The sequence below is a fragment of the Hyaena hyaena genome, unplaced genomic scaffold, assembly GCF_003009895.1.
Source record: "Hyaena hyaena isolate Hyena2069 unplaced genomic scaffold, ASM300989v1 scaffold_1104, whole genome shotgun sequence".
Classification (NCBI taxonomy): domain Eukaryota; kingdom Metazoa; phylum Chordata; class Mammalia; order Carnivora; family Hyaenidae; genus Hyaena; species Hyaena hyaena.
Window position 1 is genome coordinate 546,059 of NW_024081738.1, and position 18,136 is coordinate 564,194.

General features: G+C 39.4%; 1 protein-coding gene across 1 annotated transcript in view; it reads right to left on the reverse strand.

Annotated features, from left to right (window-relative positions):
• PINX1 (PIN2 (TERF1) interacting telomerase inhibitor 1) overlaps window positions 1-18,136 on the reverse strand; it is an 86,692-nt gene that overhangs the window by 50,776 nt on the left and 17,780 nt on the right. The window contains exons 5-6 of the mRNA XM_039222335.1: window positions 16,343-16,435; window positions 9,900-9,976 (exon numbers count right to left, since the gene is read on the reverse strand). Coding sequence (XP_039078266.1) covers window positions 9,900-9,976; window positions 16,343-16,435 — 170 coding nt within the window. The remainder of the gene's footprint in view (window positions 1-9,899; window positions 9,977-16,342; window positions 16,436-18,136) is intronic.

The following is an 18,136-nucleotide window of genomic DNA, read 5'->3' on the forward strand; positions in this document are numbered from 1 at the left end:
CCTCCTCTTTTCTTTGACTGAAGTTCATCTGAGCAACATGACATTCTTGGAGATATGAAAGAATAAAATATTAAATAGTTTACCAAGGATATTAAATTTAAACCAAGATGATTCTTTGTACCCTAGTACATTCTTCACTTCTATTAATGCCTTTTTTTTTTAATGTTTATGTATTTTGAGAGAAAGCACGTACACATACGTGTAAGCAGGGGCGGGGCAGAGAGAGGGGCAGAGAGAGAGCAGAGAGAGAGAGAGAGAGAGAGAGAGAGAGAGAGAGAATCCCAAGCAGGCTCCACACTAAGCACAGAGGTCAACACAGGGTTTGATCTCAAAATCCGTGAGATCATGACCTGAGCCAAGATCAAGAGTCAGATGCTCAACAGACTGAGCCATCCAGATACCCCTCTATTAATACTCTTGAAGCCAAACACACAAGATATCCTTACAGGTTACGTTCACTTGTTTTCTTCTCTTCCATAATAAACATAGTTTGTTGGTACTTATTTAACAAAGGAAAAGCTGGCAAAACTTCAAAGGTTACAAAAATTTACCTAGCATGTCCCAATTTTTACTCTAATTGCTGAAGCTGCAAAGATTTGGTCCCCTTCATGAAATTCATGGTCCTCTGCTAGAGGGGATAGAAATATCTTGAATATAGTGTAATAAATTCTCTATAGAGGAGAGTGTAAAGAATCTTCTCTGCAGTGTATTTTTTCTATAGCAGCTTGAGTGATCTTTTGAAAATGTAATTGAGATTATGTCACTACTTTTTTCAAAGCCCTCCCATGTTTTCTTGTCACACTCAGTGTAAAAGGCAAATCGTTACAATGGCCTAAAGTCCTATATGTTGTCCTCCCCCACCCCCACCCAGGCCCTCTCTCTTACACACACACACACACACACACACACACGCACACGCACACTCTACTGCCCACACACACACACACACACACACACACACACACACACACTCTACTGCCCTACCTCATCTTCTGGGTACCCACTCTCCCCTCATGACACTGGCTGCCTTGCTGTTTCTCTATAGAAATGCTCCCACTTCAAGTTTAAGGTGGCTCCTCTGTATGGATTGGCTTGCCCCTGCCTCTTTTGTACTTTTGTCCAAATGTCATCTTAGTTGGCCTTGCTTGTTTATCCTATTTATAACTGAAAACACAAACAATAAAAAACCGTGACACTCTTATACCTTCTCCTTTGCAGTTCTGCCATCTGATGTACTAAGTTGTTTACCATCTTTCCTCAGTAGATTGGAACCCCTGTGAGGGCAGGAATTTTTGTACTGTCTAACATTTAGCACCATACCTGGCATGGAGTAGGTTCTCAGTGAAGGTTTTGTTGAATTGAACTCCGTTACTGAAGTATGTTTTAAACACTGTGGAAACACAGACCAGAGAACCATTAATTTTTACCATGATGTCAGAAAAGAACTGGTGACTGATCTTGGCACAAAGGGCAAGAGTATCTGAATGGACAAAGCATAGAAAAAAAGGTGTGACATGAACAAATTTTCCTGGGTCTCAAACTCAAATGTCAATGGGATCTAGGCATCTGATTGTAAATGTGTGAATAGTCTAAGTGTAAAATTACAGGCAATCAGGGAAATCAATATCCAGTCTGAAAGTGTCCAAGATTCATAAAATAATAACCATGATGCTGATGATGGCAGTGTTAGTAGATCTTGTTCAGGACAAGTGAAACGTGTTTGTGATCTCAGTAACACAGACTGCTGGTTTGGCATCTTTGGCTCAGCTGGTGGTGAGAAAGCCTGGGAGTTTTATGTATGTAAGTAAGTGTGGACAAGTGTGGAATTGCATAGCAAAGACCAGCTGCTTAAGACCACCTTGCAGAGCGCAGTAGGCAGCATACGACACATATCTAAGAGGTACTTCCTATCTCCTGCATTTGTGAAGATTCACATCTATCTTCTATAGGAACTTCTACTTTTTCATGCTTTGGTGCCTGTCAGAGGTGTAAGGATGGCTGAGAAGCTTAGAGAACTTGGAGCACAGTGGGCAGCTGCCTGACTAGAGTGAGAGTCGAGTGTAAATACTGCTTGCAGCCTCCTCTAACTCAGTGTGCAGGTGAAATCATTCCAAGTGAGTAAGAAGCATTGCAGAGCTGGATTTTCTATTGAGCACAGCTTTTGATAAAAGGAAGAAGAGCTAGATATTGACTTTTTGGTGCCTGTTCTATCAGTGGTCTGTTAATCAACAGAGGATAAATTATTGCTCCTCAGAAACAGGAAAGGATCCCCTTGGCTTGAAGGCATTTCCACCTTTCTTTTCTTTGTTTTTTTCTCTTTATTGGTAGAGAATTTTTCCTCCAGCCATTTGCTCCTTGGGGGTTTTGTTAAGGACTGAAGGGAAACTGAAGGGAGCTCTTTTGATTTATCTTCTATCCTTTCCTTTTGGTCACTCCACAGGGCTAAAATAGCCGAGTTGGCTTTAATATGTCGCCATTAGAGACCAAACATTAGCTGGAATAAACCATCATGCCTCACAATGAAAAATGTCCCCTGATTGGCTAATTAATCAGTCAAAGGGGAATGACATGGCTCTCGGCTTGAGGGACTCTGCTAGAGAGAAACAGGCTGTTGATAAATGGTTTTCCAACAAATTCATATATCAAAGAAACTTAGTCATTTTTTAACTATAGTTTGTGTGACTGTAATTTTTTCCAACTTTTTCTTTTCTGCTGCTCTTGCTGTTTGGGCTATGTTTTTTATTGTTGATAGAAAAATATAGGATTTTAGATATGAGAAAATAAATGCTTTCTACTTATTCATGTCTGTTAGTCTGATTGGTTGTGACTGTCTAGGTTTATCAATAGGTGGAAATCCACTTTCTCCAAGATAATTTATGAAATTAAAGTTTCCTGGCTGTCTTCAAAGTTAAGATCTCCAGATTGTGGTCCATGATGCCTAAGTTTGAATCCTGGCTTCATCAGTTGCTGGCAGTGAGCTCCTGGGCCAATTACCTAACCTCTCTGTGCTTTAGTTGCCTCACCTTTATTTATTTATTTTTTAAATAGTTTATTGTCAAGTTGGTTTCCATATAACACCCAGTGCTCATCCCACAAGTGCCCTCACCTTTAAAATGGTAATAATAGGGGTGCCTGGGTGGCTCAGTCGGTTAAGCGTCTAACTTCAGTTCAGGTCATGATCTCATGGTTCATGGGTTCAAGCCCCGCATCGGGCTCTGTGATGACCGCTAGCTCAGAAACTGGAGCCTGCTTCGGATTCTGTATCTCCCTCTCTCTCTGACCCTCCCCTGCTCACACTGTCTCTCTCTCTCTCAGAAGTAAGTAAAAAACATTTAAAAATTTAAAAAAAACCCCACAAAATGGCATAAGCAAACATTCATTAAATAATCCCTTCTTGAGAATCTACTAGGTGTACCAGTGGATTATGCTTGGCACGGGATTAAAAGTTAACCGATGAATACTTCCTGCTCTCAGAGAGGAGACATTTATTAATTAAAACATTCCAAAAGGAAAAAATTATTCAAATATCAACCTTGAAGCTATACAAACCATGATTTTTAAGATGAGTGAAATGCAATGTCAAATGGACAATTAAGTCCATTTTTAAAAAACAGAAGTACAATGAGATTTCAATTTACTGAATTTCTACCATGTGCTAACCACTGACTCAAGGACATGCCAGGGTCCCAGAGATGCATACAACACAAATCCTCTGTCTTCATGTAGTTTACTGTCCAGTGTGTGTGATGGATGAAAAACTCCACATGTAAAAATACGGATTGATTTCTTCATTTGATGTTTCAAGGTCAGAGAGAGGATAAAAGGCATAATTGAAATTTCATCAATGGGCCCCAGACATCTTAGGTTTAGCTTAGATTGTTATTTTGATGTGGTTTTTATTTCTATATATTCAAAATAATTAAGGAATCAGATTCCTGGTCTGGCACAGTTTGCTCTTCTACACAATACAAGGCTCACTACTGCTACCCTCACAATGAAAATGTTCATTTTAGGGGAGCCTGGGTGGCTCAGTCGGTTGAGCGTCAGACTTTGCTCAGGTCATGATCTCATGGTTTGTGGGTTTGAGCCCCGCGTTGGGCTCTGTGCTGACAGCTAGCTCAGAGCCTGGAGCCTGTTTCAGATTCTGTATCTCCTTCTCTCTCTGACCCTCCTCTGTTAATGCTGTCTCTCTCTCTCTCTCTCTCTCTCTCCCTCTCTCTCTCAGAAATAAATAAAAACATTAAAAAAAATTTTTAAAAAGAAAGAAAATGTTCATTTTATATAATTTTTTTAAACTGGGAAGAGATATTTAAACACAGTTCTGGATTTTAAAAATTCTTTTTGGATCAAGGACTCCCTGGAAAATCCGATGAAAGCACTGGGCTTTATATATCCATACCTATATGTACATAAGGCACAAACAAATTCTGCATGCAATTTAGAGGAGTCCACCAACCCACTGTAATGAGTGTACCCTGAGACACTGCTCAAGGACCTCTTCTGCACTGACATGTTACACAGGACAAACCTGTCACATAATAACGATGCCACTTTATACTTACCCATCACTTTATAATTTCATGTAATTCTGAAATTACTAAAGTAAATGACTTCATCAATACATTTGGACCTTAAAGCCATCAAACAATTTGATTTCTACAAGCCTTTTCTAAAGATCCATAAGATAGAAAACATACAATCTAGCAGAAGACATAAAATCTAGCAAGCATAAGTGTCCAAAGTAGATTGTGGAAACTTCAATCAGCCCTTAAAACCTGGGTATGGATCGTTACAGATGTGAGTGGACTCAGCATGTAACTGTGAGAGATCAGATGGTTCATACATATAATATTCAATCTTGAATTAAATAATCGTGTTGACAGCAGCAGTTGCTGAGGTTGGGGAAGGTGCAGGGAGGGAGCTGACTACAACTGGAGGTAGTATGAGGGAGATCTTTGTGGTGAGGGAATAGTTCTGTGATTAACTGAGACAGTAGTTACAGGATCCACAAATATGATAAAGTGGCATAGAACTACACACACGGATTGTACGAATGTCAATTTCCTGGCTTTCGTCTTGTGCTATAGTTAAGGAAGATGTAATCACTGTGTGATTGTGCAATTGGGTGAAGAGTACAAGGAACCCCCCTGAACTATCTTTGCAACTTCCCGTGCATCTGCAATTATTTTCAAATAAGAAATTTTAAAGCAAAAAGTAAAAAAAAAAAATCTGTTATTAATTAAGGGTTGCAGATATTTCTTGAATATAAATGTACTCAGATCATTCAGTTCATATGAGAAACCAAAAATGCACAACACAGCATGTATGCTCCAGAAACTCAAGCTAGCTCTTTCTTATTTAAAAAAAATTTTGTTAATGTTTATTTATTTTTGAGAGAGACAGAGACAGAGAGTGAGCGGGGAAGGGGCAGAGAGAGAGGGAAACACAGAATCTGAAGCAGGCTCCAGGCTGACGCGGGGCTCAAACTCACAAACGTCAGGATCATGATCTGAGCCGAAGTTGGACGCTCAACCAACTGAGCCACCCAGGCACCCCTCTTTTTTTTTTTTTTTTTTTTTCCTTTACAGCACGAGTGGGTAAGGGGCAGAGAACGAGAGAGAGAGAGAAAATGAGAGAGAATTCCAAGCAGGTTTCATACTGTGATTTCAGAGCTTGTGGGCTAGAACTCACGAAACTGTGAGATCATGACCTGAGCTGAAACCAAGAGTCAAATGCTTAACCGACTGAGTCACCCAGGCGCCCCAAGATGGCTCTCTCTTAACTCAGTTCCTATCAGCACAGTAAATTGTTCCCAAAGCTGGGCCAGGCATTTGTAATATGCTTCTGAGCCCATCATAGTTCAATTCTGACTGAGGGCAAGGTAGTGAGGTTTTGAAAGTTAAACCATTATTTTCAGCAAAATAATAGCCAATCATTTTCCCACAAAGTTATGATGAAGTAATAACTACTTATGTCTTTTTTTTTTTTTTTTTTAATGTTTTATTTATTTCTAGAAGAGAGAGAGAGAGAGAGAGACAGCGTGAGCAGGGGAGGGTCAGAGAGAGAGGGAGTCACAGACTGAAACAGGCTCCAGGCTCTGAGCTGGCAGTCAGCACAGAGCCCGACGCGGGGCTTGAACCCACGAACCGCGAGATCATGACCTAAGCGAAAGTCGGACGCTTAACCGACTAAGCCACCCAGGCGCCCCAATAACTACTTATGTCTTTAACAAAATCTCAAAGAAAACTTCTAAGGCAATACTAGACTCATTTAAACATAGTTTTGTTTTTTTGTTTTTTTTTAATGCACATAAGTTAATTAACATTGTGGTAGAGGGAAAAGGAGAATGACTTTGGAGTCAGAAGGACCTGGATTTAAATCCCATTTGTGCTGCTTTGGACCTTCATAATAAATCCTTTTGAGTCGTGGTTTCCTTACTGCTAAAGAGGTGATAATAATGCCTATTTCACAGAAGTGTTATAAGGATTAAATGAAATACTATCATACATGTCTCTCACAGTGTCCAGTACATAGATACTTCATGAGGTTGTAGTTTCTTTTGTATCACTACAACAGTCAGGGGTTATAGAAATTAATTAAGTCAGGCTTAGTGTGAGAGATAGATACTGCCCAAGCCAGATGTGGTCAATGCCCATGGTTAACTCCAGATGCAAAGACTATCATCACCTTACCCAGAGCACCCAGGGAGGATTACTACTTCAACATTCAATACTGTCATGGTGTCTAAGATTCTTCGGGTATTTGACCTCTAGCAGCACCTTTACCTTGGCAATGCCAAATATAATTTCAGGCCAATGTTGCTATGGGGGTCAAGGGAGTAAAAACAAAGCGATTCTAGTTCCAACTGCAAACAGGAGCCAAAAGAGGTTGTATTTTCAAACAAATCTGATCAAAGTCCTCCTGCCCTTGGCTATAAGGACTGTTGTAACTCACACGGGAAGGTTTTATAGCAACAATTTATTCAGGAAAGGTACAGGTATGCCTCAATGAAAGCCAACTCTATATATGAAAATCCACACATATCTAAAACTTAAATTTAAAAGTGATTCTGCTTTTGAGAGAAAAGCAAACCAAGAAACAGACTCTTAACGATTGAGAACAAACTGAGGGTTACCAGAGGGGAGGTAGGATGAGTTAAATAGGTGATGGAGATTAAGGAGAGCACTTGTGATGAGCACCAGGTGTTGTATGGAAGTGCTGACTCACTACATTGTACACCTGAAACTAATACTACACTGTACTTAATACCAACTGGAATTTAAATAAAAACTTAAACAAAAGTGACTGTACTTTACAGAAATACTTCTTACTTGGTGTCTTAAATTGTGATTAGATTTAAATACATTCCATCTTATATGTGAATACATACAGACATATAGTAAATGTCAAATACCACCAAGGTCTGATCTAGTCCTTATGTTGCATGCAGCAGAGGGTGACTGGCAGCATCAGCATCACCTGGGAGCTTCTCAGAAATGCAGACTCTTGGGCCCCACCCCATCCTTAAGAAACAGAACCTGCAGTTTAACAAAATTCCCAGATGGTCTGTGTCCATATTAAGATTTCAGAAGCCCTGTCCTAGGCAATATTCATAATTCTAAAGTCAGAAGCTCTCCAGATGTCACATATATCAGGACTTCTACTAGTGGCTCTCAATCCTTACTCTCAATAATCACCTGTATTGTCTGGGTAGGCTTTATTTGATATTAAAACTATTTTTCTTCCTCTCTTTTTAATACCTATTCCTAGACCCTAACCCAAATTGAGATTTAACCTATCTGGCATTGCACCCTGGATTAGCATTTTTTAAAAAGCTCCTTAGATGACTGAGTGCAAGAGCTGCTGAGAACCACTGCTACAGACCAAGTGCTGCATCCTGATATAAAACTGCCTCACCAAACAATCAGGATATTCAGGACAGCAACAAGGGGAAAACTGTAAGCTAGAATGAGAAATGGAGCTGCACCTGGATAAAAATCTTGAACAAAACACAGGATTCTATCAAGGCTGGCCTTCTCCACACCAACTGCACCAAAATAGATTTTCTCTGGGCTAGTACCAGGGAATTGTGTCAAATACAGGCTCATGTCAACGTGGCCATGAATGATACCACCATCAAAAAGCCAAGTAGTACTAGACAGTGTTGAAAACCTCATGGCACCTAACATCAGTAAGTCCTCAGGCAGATGTCTGCCAGAGGATTAGAAACCTCTAATCGCCTATAATGAAGAGCTTTCCTGTGACTACCACAGAAATTCTTTTAAGGTTCTACCAAAAGTTTCCTTCCCTGATCTGTTCAACTGTAAAATTTCAAAACCGAGTGCTACAAAAGACCACGGCTGCAGGCAATAGGGAGAAAAAGGAGGCTCAAGTAATCCAAGAATGCAAGGATCTGGAATGCCAGCACAGTAAGAATGCAAGATTGACAGCGTTGGAACAGAAAGGTTATGCTCAGGGGTCCAGGGTGGACTATGGGGTTGATGTAAAGGTGCCAGGTGTGGCCACAGGAGGGCGTGGGCAGGGCAGAGGTGATAAAACACCCTTTAGGACACTCAAATTACAGAGCAGACCAAAGGAGAGTGATTCAAGAGGAAGACTCAGATAAGACAGGTGCAAAGTCTTTACTGAACAAGGCGGGAGCCTGCCTGAGCCAATCCAGGTCACACAGTCACCACTGAGGGGCAGAGGTGTGACCAGGAGCAGTGCTGTCTGATGATCCTCTGCTCTTTCCAACAGCCTCTCTGGGAATGAAGCATCCAGTGTGGCCTGATGTCAGAACGCCTCCTCCCTAATGACCCACCTGCCTTTGACATGACTCAGCAGAGACCTACAAACACCGCCCCTCAGCGAGCCAATGGAGCGCTGCTTCCTCAGTCCTCACTGCTAAAGGTGTAGGGGCAGAAAAACCCTGAGAGATGGAATTTAGTCCCAACCTGCAAAGGAAACCATCAAGCAAAATTTCTAATAACTGCTTATTCTAGAGTCTTTGAAAATAATATGAAGTAACAAAGAGCTACTGCCCTGGAAAAATTCCTGTCAGTCTGGAGAAGCGTGAGTAAAAATTGCAACAAGGGCCTTGGCTAGGAACCAATAAAGAAACCTAAGTAGGACACACCAGATTAATTGAGTAATCGTTATAGCAATCATATTGCAGATATTTGGAGGCAGTACCAATTTTAAATCTTTACCCCTGTATCTCCAGAAACCCGTAGTTCACAAATTCTATTTTGACATCCAAACTCAGGACTGCCTCTTACTTTGGAAATGGCACAAAAAACTCTGTGCTATATTATAAACCCCAATTTACTAATGAAGCTTATTGACTCATCTCATGTAGGGTACAGTGTAGTCACACTGCTTTCACCTAGTTTTAAAACAAACAATATTGTACAATGGAGGAAATACTACATCTTATTCCCTTACAGATTCTCATGATGATCCAACCCTTTCAAAATGCTTCTAAAAGGAAGCAGACCAGGACAGGAGTACGTAGATGATATTGTCCCTCCCCAAGCCATATCCCAAACAGTTATGCAATCTGAGCAGAGCAGACAAAACCGCTGGATGCATCCTGGGATGGGACATTTTCCCCACTGAATATGTCAGCAAAGGCATTCTTCCTCAAGTTTACTCCAGGTCCTCACACAAGGGAAAAAGCAGGGAACACATACCCTTTTTTAGAATCCTTGTACCTTCCAACTACTATTATTAAGGTCACATTTAGCCTTTGTTTGAGACCTCTCAAAGTTGTTTTTTTTTTTTTTTTTTTGAGCTTTAGCTAAAGAATACTATCAGTAATAGATATAAAATAGTTCTACACATGGCTGAAAATCAAGCAGTGTTGAAACAAAACATATCAATTGTACGTGGCTTAATACCTCAGGAGTCTTCTTACTCTGTCTTTTTCCAAAAATGCAGTCAAGGTCTGTTTTGCTCCGAGATGATAGATCCTTCCCTAGAAAAACAACATGGTGCCTTTCAGTAATACCATTCTTTGTAAAATAAGGAGCACAAATATAAACTATGAGAATCCTGAAAGCAAAATGGGTTTTGGAAAAGAAACAATTTTGCAAACTACTTTCTGTCTCCCCTTCACAGACTACAGCTCATTAGTTAACAAGTAAAATTAAGTAAATTTAAAAATGACTTAAACGGGGCGCCTGGGTGGCTTAGTCGGTTAAGCGTCCGACTTTCACTTAGGTCATGATCTCACGGTTCGTGGGTTCGAGCCCCGCGTCTGGCTCTGTGCTGACTGCCAGCTCAGAGCCTGGAGCCTATTTCAGTCTGTGACTCCCTCTCTCTCTGACCCTCCCCTGCTCACGCTGTCTCTCTCTCTCTCTCTCTCCCCTAGAAAAAAAAAAAAATTTAAAAATGACTTAAACTCAAGACTGTTTTAGAACCAGAACCCATGACATTCTCTCCTTAATGGTAGAAACAACCAAAAGTGTGTAGAATGGGAGGAAAACTGAATTTCAAAGCTAGCTCTGTTGCCTTCCACGTATGATTTCTGGGCCTCTGGTTCCCCATTTATAAAACAGATATTTTTTATTTCAAGGAGACATGAGTTACTCAGGATTATGAAATGCAGAACAAAAATGCTGTTAACTATATAGCTTTTAAACACACATGAATGAGAGCACATTGTATTTGACACATAAGGGCTCAATAATTAACTGAATGAAAAATTTTAAAAGAATAAATGCAAATAAAAATTACTACATTAGGGTGAAAGGATTTCAGACTTTTCTCTTTAAAAAGTTCTTTACTGTCTTTAAATAAAAGGATACGTCATAAGAGCAGGAAATGAAATGGCTTCTGGCAAAGCACTATCCAAAGGATCTATACCTCTTATTAAAAACAGTAAACTCTTTAACTTCATTTCAAACCCACAAACCAACTAATTTAAAATTTACTTCTGTGGAATTTCCACTTCTACCAATAATACTCTATGAGCAGTCAACTGAATCTCTTCCCATTTGTCAACTACATGGCAAATGCACTTTAAAATATAACTACTACATGTGAAGTCTTGAGGCTCTGGGGGAGTTAGGCTCTGGGTTAGACACAAGAATTTTTGTTTTGAGTAGGAAGCCTGAGTTCCAATGTCATGGACTCACTGGTCTTCTTAGCTTCCTGTAGCTTTGACTTGGCAAAGTAATGGTATGACCCAGAAGGTTCTAGTTCACTGACTAGCACTGGGGCATTCAAATATGATATTGCTCAGTGACTCCATGAAATTAAAAAAACAAAACACCCTTGGATTTAATGCAAAGCCAGGCACCATAACGAGTTTCATAGGCAGCAGTACCAGATTCAATGGTGCAGTCAGTATGACCTGTTCCTATCAGGAAAGACACGTTCCTTTGCGGCTCTGTGTTACTCTCTCCTTTCTTCCAAGTTAGAAACAAAGCCTTCCTGGTTCTGATTATTAAGCAGACCCATACAAAAGACCCCATAAGAAACCCACTTAAGAACAAAATGAAGTATATCCCAGACAGGAACTCAGAAAATGAACCAGAAAAGTGGGGAATAACACTGTTCATGGTGGGGTTAAGTGGACAAACCCTCAGGAAGTCTAGAGATCTATTCTTAGCTTTGTCATCAGCATAACCCATTTTGCACTGCAGAGCACATTCAGGGTGGCAGTTTCTATTTCAGAAAAAGGAGTTATACTTAGTTCAAAATATGTATTGGCCATCTATCCCTAACCTATCTTCTGGAATGAAACAGAAACCCTAAAGAGATGCAAATTAAGATCTGATTTATAGCAATTTCACTAAAAGGAATGTTGGAGGGATTACGGAAGGGAGGGAACATGCAAGATCACAACTCTAAAACAGGATGTCAAACTACGAACACGCAGAGATTGGAAACAAATCTGAACATCACAGGGCAAACTGTCAAGCTGGGAGAGACAGTAAGCTGTACCAATGAAGGTGCAAGTGTTTCTAAGGTTTGGGTGATGGGTTCTTGTATCAGAAATTTTTATCCTTTAGCAAAGTTCACTTAAGTAAATGTAGAAACCAGGATTGTTACAGGCCTTGCTCTGGATTTGATCTGGAAAACAAAACACAGAGAAGAATTAAGAGTCAGAGACCAATGGAAAGGGACTTAAAGATAGATCAAAATGTGAAGATGGAAGCGATACTGAAATAGTTATTAGTTAATGGTCCTGGGTGAAAAGTTTATCAATGTTATAAAATTATGGCCATTTTTTTTAATAAGGTATAGATATATTAAAACAGAGTTTGAAAGCTTACTGGTCTCAGTTCTGAATTAAGGTCAAATCACAACAAATACTATTGATAAACTTAGATGTTAGAGAAAATGACAATCAAAAACTGAAACCAACTTGACAATAAACTATTTGTAAAAAAAAAAAACAAAAAAACTGAAAGGAAATACATGTTCTCTATCTGAATTTGGTTCATCTATTAGTCTTCAACTGGCCATAAGATTTTGAGAACCAGGAAAAACAGCTTCCAGTAGCCAAGGTGATATAACTTAAGTCTATAAAAGGATAAACAGGTACTTTCAGAGAAGAGTACTTAATGATCTTTTTTGGCTGTTTTTCTAGTAATCATGATTATCAGGTTTTCCAGTCTATTCAAGTGGCAATTTGGAAAGGAGGGATGTTATCACTACAGTCAGATACACTTTACAACATCAAGAAGTCCACAAGGGAAGCAGATGAAACTACAAAAAATAAACATAAGAATTTAAGAATCAGAGATATGGAGCCTCTTACTTTAAGGGTAAAAGTCATACGGAACCCAGCAAGTTCCAAGGAAAAAAATGTATTAAATGTATTACAGCACTGTATTGTAACAAAGACTTAAAAAAAAAAAACAAAAAAAAAAACCCTGAGTTTTCTCCTCAGAGTAAAGGGGCAAGGGCAAGGAAATGCAGGTCTGAGAAATACGTTTGTTAAAATACAAAAACACTTCAGGCGTATGCAGGGAGCTTTCCTTGCTTAGAAAGTTCATTTGTACTCTCCAATCAAGAAGATAAAACACTGTATTCTGATTTCTGTTTTTAATGAAAATACATGAGACTGTTAAGCCTAGGACCGAAGATCATGGCAACGTCACTGAAAGGGTGATGTCAGAAAAACAGGAAAACTGAAGGAATCAGAGCAGGGGATGAAATAAGTGAGACCCTCACAACAAATAAGAGAGTCAGAGTTTTATAAAAGCCTGCCATGGTGTTATCTTATATTTAAATGGCAAAATAATCACAAGAGGAGACTGGATGCCTGTCACCAGCAGAATCCAACGTGGGGAGGAGGTCACCACACTCGTGGTCTAGCAAGCTGGCTACCAGGACATGTGCTGTCTGTGCAGTTTGCTTATTTAAGAAGCAGATACTGCAAACTGTCACAGGAATAAGAAGCCTGAGTAATATTCCTGGGATGAAGGTGCACAACCTCAATTCATGCAAGCTTTCTTCCAGCCAGCACACGATGCGGGGACAGGGGAAGCAACGTTCTTTTGATAACTTCCCACTGCATATGTTGGCACTTCGAAATGGTCTTGTAGAAATCATATTCTCCCTATCTTTTCCTCTCTGTAGATGGGTCCTCAACAAACATTTTTCAAATTAAAAAAAAGCGCACTGAAGTTAGGCTTGTTAAACAAAAACAGATGAAATTAACTTTTAAGTTATATAATAAATTGTTTCAAATAAAATCAGAAACTTGGGACTAGAAAAAAGAATAATTATGTATCAGAACTAAAATGATATAGCCAATATTTAGGCAGCAGTATATTTTACAATGCTATTAGCTATTGGAGTCTCACTAAAGTCAAATTTTTATCTTCACTCTTCACACCAAGCTATGTAAAATGACATTTTCCTATGATTTAGTCTCTGGACCACAGATGGGAGTTACAACACGAATCACCCTCATCAAATAAGTGAATTAGTTACTTTTACTAAGAGCATACCCACAGGTTAAAATGATTATCATTCATTATGCTGAACAATCAAAAATTCCATAAAATGGGTCATTTAAGACAGAACCTACTTTAGAACTCAATGACTGAAAAATTTTTCCTCACTTTATTCATTTACTTATTTTTCAGTAGGCTTCATGCCCAGCATGGAGCCCAATGTGGGGCCCAAACATACAACCCTGAGATCAAGACGTGAGCTCAGACCAAGAGTCAGGCGCTTAACCAAATGAGCCACTGAGGCGCCCCTGAAATCTTTCCTCATTTTTAAAAGAGGAAACGGAGTCTGTAAGAAGGTAAGTGCTTAAGTGATCTGAGAGAGTGATGGCAGAATCCAGGTTTCCTGTTGATCTATGAATATCCACCTTAGAGAAAACTGAGAGTTTATCACTCATATCCAGGGACAACAAATGCTCTACAGGAAAAGACTTCTTTTGTCAAATGAAAGAACCTTGGATGTTGCTTTCACTATGGATTGTTAAGATGGATAGTAAGTAATTATTTTCTTCACCACCTGGATTTCTGCCTCCTTTCCCCACCTTTTCCACTTGATCCCAATCTGCATTTCCTCTATTTTTCCACTTAATCTCCTCTGCTTCCTTTCTGACAATATATCTTGAACCCTCTTCCCACTATACCAATGCTCCCTTTCACCCCAGGCAAGGCTAATAAATGAGCAAACCTCATTCAGAGAAAGCCTAGGCCCAACACACCAAGCAGGCTGACAGGGTCACCTGGCAAGGAAGTGGCTTAACTAGAAATAGAAAGCAGATACTCCCAGCATCCATTAGATTAAAGCAGATTAAAGAGGTTTATCCCAGCTTCAGCAAATGCTTCAGGTGAAATCATGCGTGTAGCTAGATACTAAAGGAAAACTAGATTTGCAAAAGTGAAAGCTTCAAAGGCTGCCATGCCATCTAAAAAGTTATAGGCCACTTTTCATGAATTTGCTCAGCATCTTTCTACGACATCTCTCTTTTTTCCTATAGGTTCTAATGAAAAAAGGAGGGATATTTAAGGACTGGTTATAAAGTTGCAATTTAGCCTCTCCTCAGAAAGACTGAGGAGGTGACAGGGACTGCCTTTTGCTCCAGAACAGAACTGGAGTGGAGAGAAACCCCGATCAGAAATCACAGAGGACAACAACAAAGATGGTTCTGAGCTGAGAGAAAGAGGAGGGGAAAACATGAAGAGCCAGACAAACCATAGCAGCTGAAAGAGGGAAGGGGGAAATGACCATCTCTCCTTGTACACATTCCCAAAGCTATTCAGCTCCTGACTCCATTTAGCTCTGCCACAGGCTCTCACTTAAACCAAACCCAGACAAGCCTCTGGGGTTCTGGTCCAAGTAAGAACCACCATTTATCACCAAGAGGAGAGGGAATTCCAGTTCCCATTGCTATTGAGGGAAGTTTTAGGAGTTAGGGAATTCCCAATCAGGCCAAATAAACTAAACCAAAGAGATGTGTGTTTCCTGGCATGTCAAGATAGAAAGGTACATCCCATCTCCCAGAGTAGAGCCATCGTATGGTGACTAGATACCGCAACGGGATTATCATCACAGTTATACTTGAAGTACGGTATGTAATAAATAAGCTTTTGTGTCTGGAAAGTGTACTTAATGCATAATACTATTCTACAGGAAAACATCTGGAGGAGTGGAGTTCAATTGTTTCTTCCCAATACAAGACTGCCACCTCGTGGTTACACAGGACAGCAGCAATTGGCTGCTTTTATTGGGAAGGGAGTGGGGAGGTGGTGAATGGAGGAAGATGGGATTCACTATCCAGTTCTCGAATATGTTTTCTAATGCTACTTTGCAATGACCATGGAATGCCTAAGTTAACACTCCATTCAATGAAGAAATGGTGTGAAATAATATAATTCAGTTTGGGAGTGAGAATTCTCATACTGAATATCTCAAGATAGAGTACAAATCTGTAAATTGGCATAATTTTGGAGCTATTCAACACCAATATTAAACTTAAAAAACAAGAAATTGTAACTAAAAATACTGAGCAACAAATTAAAATTATTTTATGACTTAGCGATGTAAAGTCACTATTCTTTTTCACATAGCAAGCTGACTTCCACCTCCAGCTCTGCCAAAGGACTTGCATGTAATCTAAACCAAAATGGGGCCCTACCTCAGAGATAATGCATCTGCAATTTAACAAGATCTACGGGTGACTCACAATAAATGCTAAAAGTTTAGCACTTTAGTTTTACATCAATCCAGGCAGGCTGCCCATACTTGTCCATTCTGCACATAAACCAAGAAGTAATGTTGGTGAGAGCTGAAAATGCTTTAAGAAACCTGGTATGAACATGGAGATTTCAACAACAGATAAAGACATGCTTAATTTTACCTTTTGTGAATTTCATGTAATGAACACGGTTTTTTGAGATCTTGGACTTTTCTTCAAGGCTGAAAGTTTTCTTTTCTTTGTTGTCTGAAGAGTCTTTAAAAAAAGAAAGAAAGAAAAGCATTACATTAAACTCTCTGTATCCATCCCCTCATTTATTCTCTTACCATGACATGGTCTTATTTAAATAAAATCTTTAGGAGTCCTATCTGAACTCTACTCATAGGATCAGAAACACTCACCTTAAACTGTGAACTGTGAATCTGACAAGGCTATTTACACGAAAAATATAAAGTCCTCAAGGAAGAAAATGAAAACTTGTGTTCACACAAAACCTACACACGAATGTTATAATAGCCTTATTTACGGTAGTAAAGTACTAGTAATAACCCCAAATTCCTTCAGTGGGCGAATGGCTAAGCAAATTCTGGTACATCCTTACACTGCAATGCTACTCTGCAATAAAAAGGAAATCGAGCTATCAATACATGCAACACCCTCATTGTGCTTAGTGAAAAAGGTCAACCTATAAGCTGCATGTTCCATTTAGAGAACATTCTCAAAATGACAAAACTATAGAGCCAGAGAACACAGTCATGGTTTCCAAGGGTCAGGGATGAGCGAGGAGTGCTGGAGGATGGAGGGGGTGGAAGGTAGGGGTGCATGCAAAGAGGCAACATGAGACAGCTCTTCTGTGGTAATGAGACAACCCTGTATGTTAAATGTAGTGATGATCACATGAATTCATACACGCGATAAAACTCCACAGAACTTACACACACACACACACACACACACACACGTGTGTGTACACACACATGAAGGCTAAAAAATTGGTGAAAACTTAATGAGGTCTATGGTCTGATTAACAGTCCAGACAATTGTTTTTTTGCAATTTTCTACATGTTTCTAATTATTTCAAAATAAAAAATTCTTTTAAAAAGTGAATAAAGGTATGACAAGTTAAATGATAATCAAAAAACAGATCAGAGATGATAATCAGGTTAGAGTATGAAGGGCAGAGCTAGCACTGAGCCATTGCCTCAAATACCAGATTTCACTGGAGACTCACCTGAAGGACAAAAAAAAACAAAATCAAAACCAAAAACAAATTAAGGAAGAAATTCATCTTTATTCCTTTGATAAAAAAGGAAAATGTGAGCCAGAAAGTAATTCCTTGCCTAAAATATCAGAGCAAGTAGAACTGGGGTTAGAATCAATTAGAGGATAGTTAAGTAGCTGCTTGTATTCCCTCACCTTTATCTATTTGTCAAGGTCAGGCAGCAGAGTACCACAGAAACACAACATCATGGATAGAAAAGAGCCTGAATTTTCCATAAAGAAATACAGACACGAGGTTAGAGAAAGTGGGGGAAAGGAAAACTTTGCCTTAATAGTGGAGCAAAACCGGCACATGTCCACTATGTTATAGGAGTTTAGCAATTTCCCTCCTAGAAATCAGCGATTTTAAAAACAAAGTGTGAATTACATAAGGCTCCAAGGGATGTATAGATGTCTCAAAGTTTCAGACAATGCTTAGCACGGGTTAATCATATGAGCAACCCAAAACATTCTCTCCTGCAGCCACTTTTCACGAAGCGCTTGGGGATTTTTTTTCCAGACATTCCACGATTAAATTTTTCTTGTCTTTTGGAGTTCAGACACTTCTTAGGGTACATAATATTCTCAATATCGATGTTTCAAACACAAGTCACTTAGTAAGTTCCGAACTTAGATAAGTAGTTATGATCAACTGAAGGCTTATGAAGCACGAGGCCCTGGACTGAGAGCTTTCTA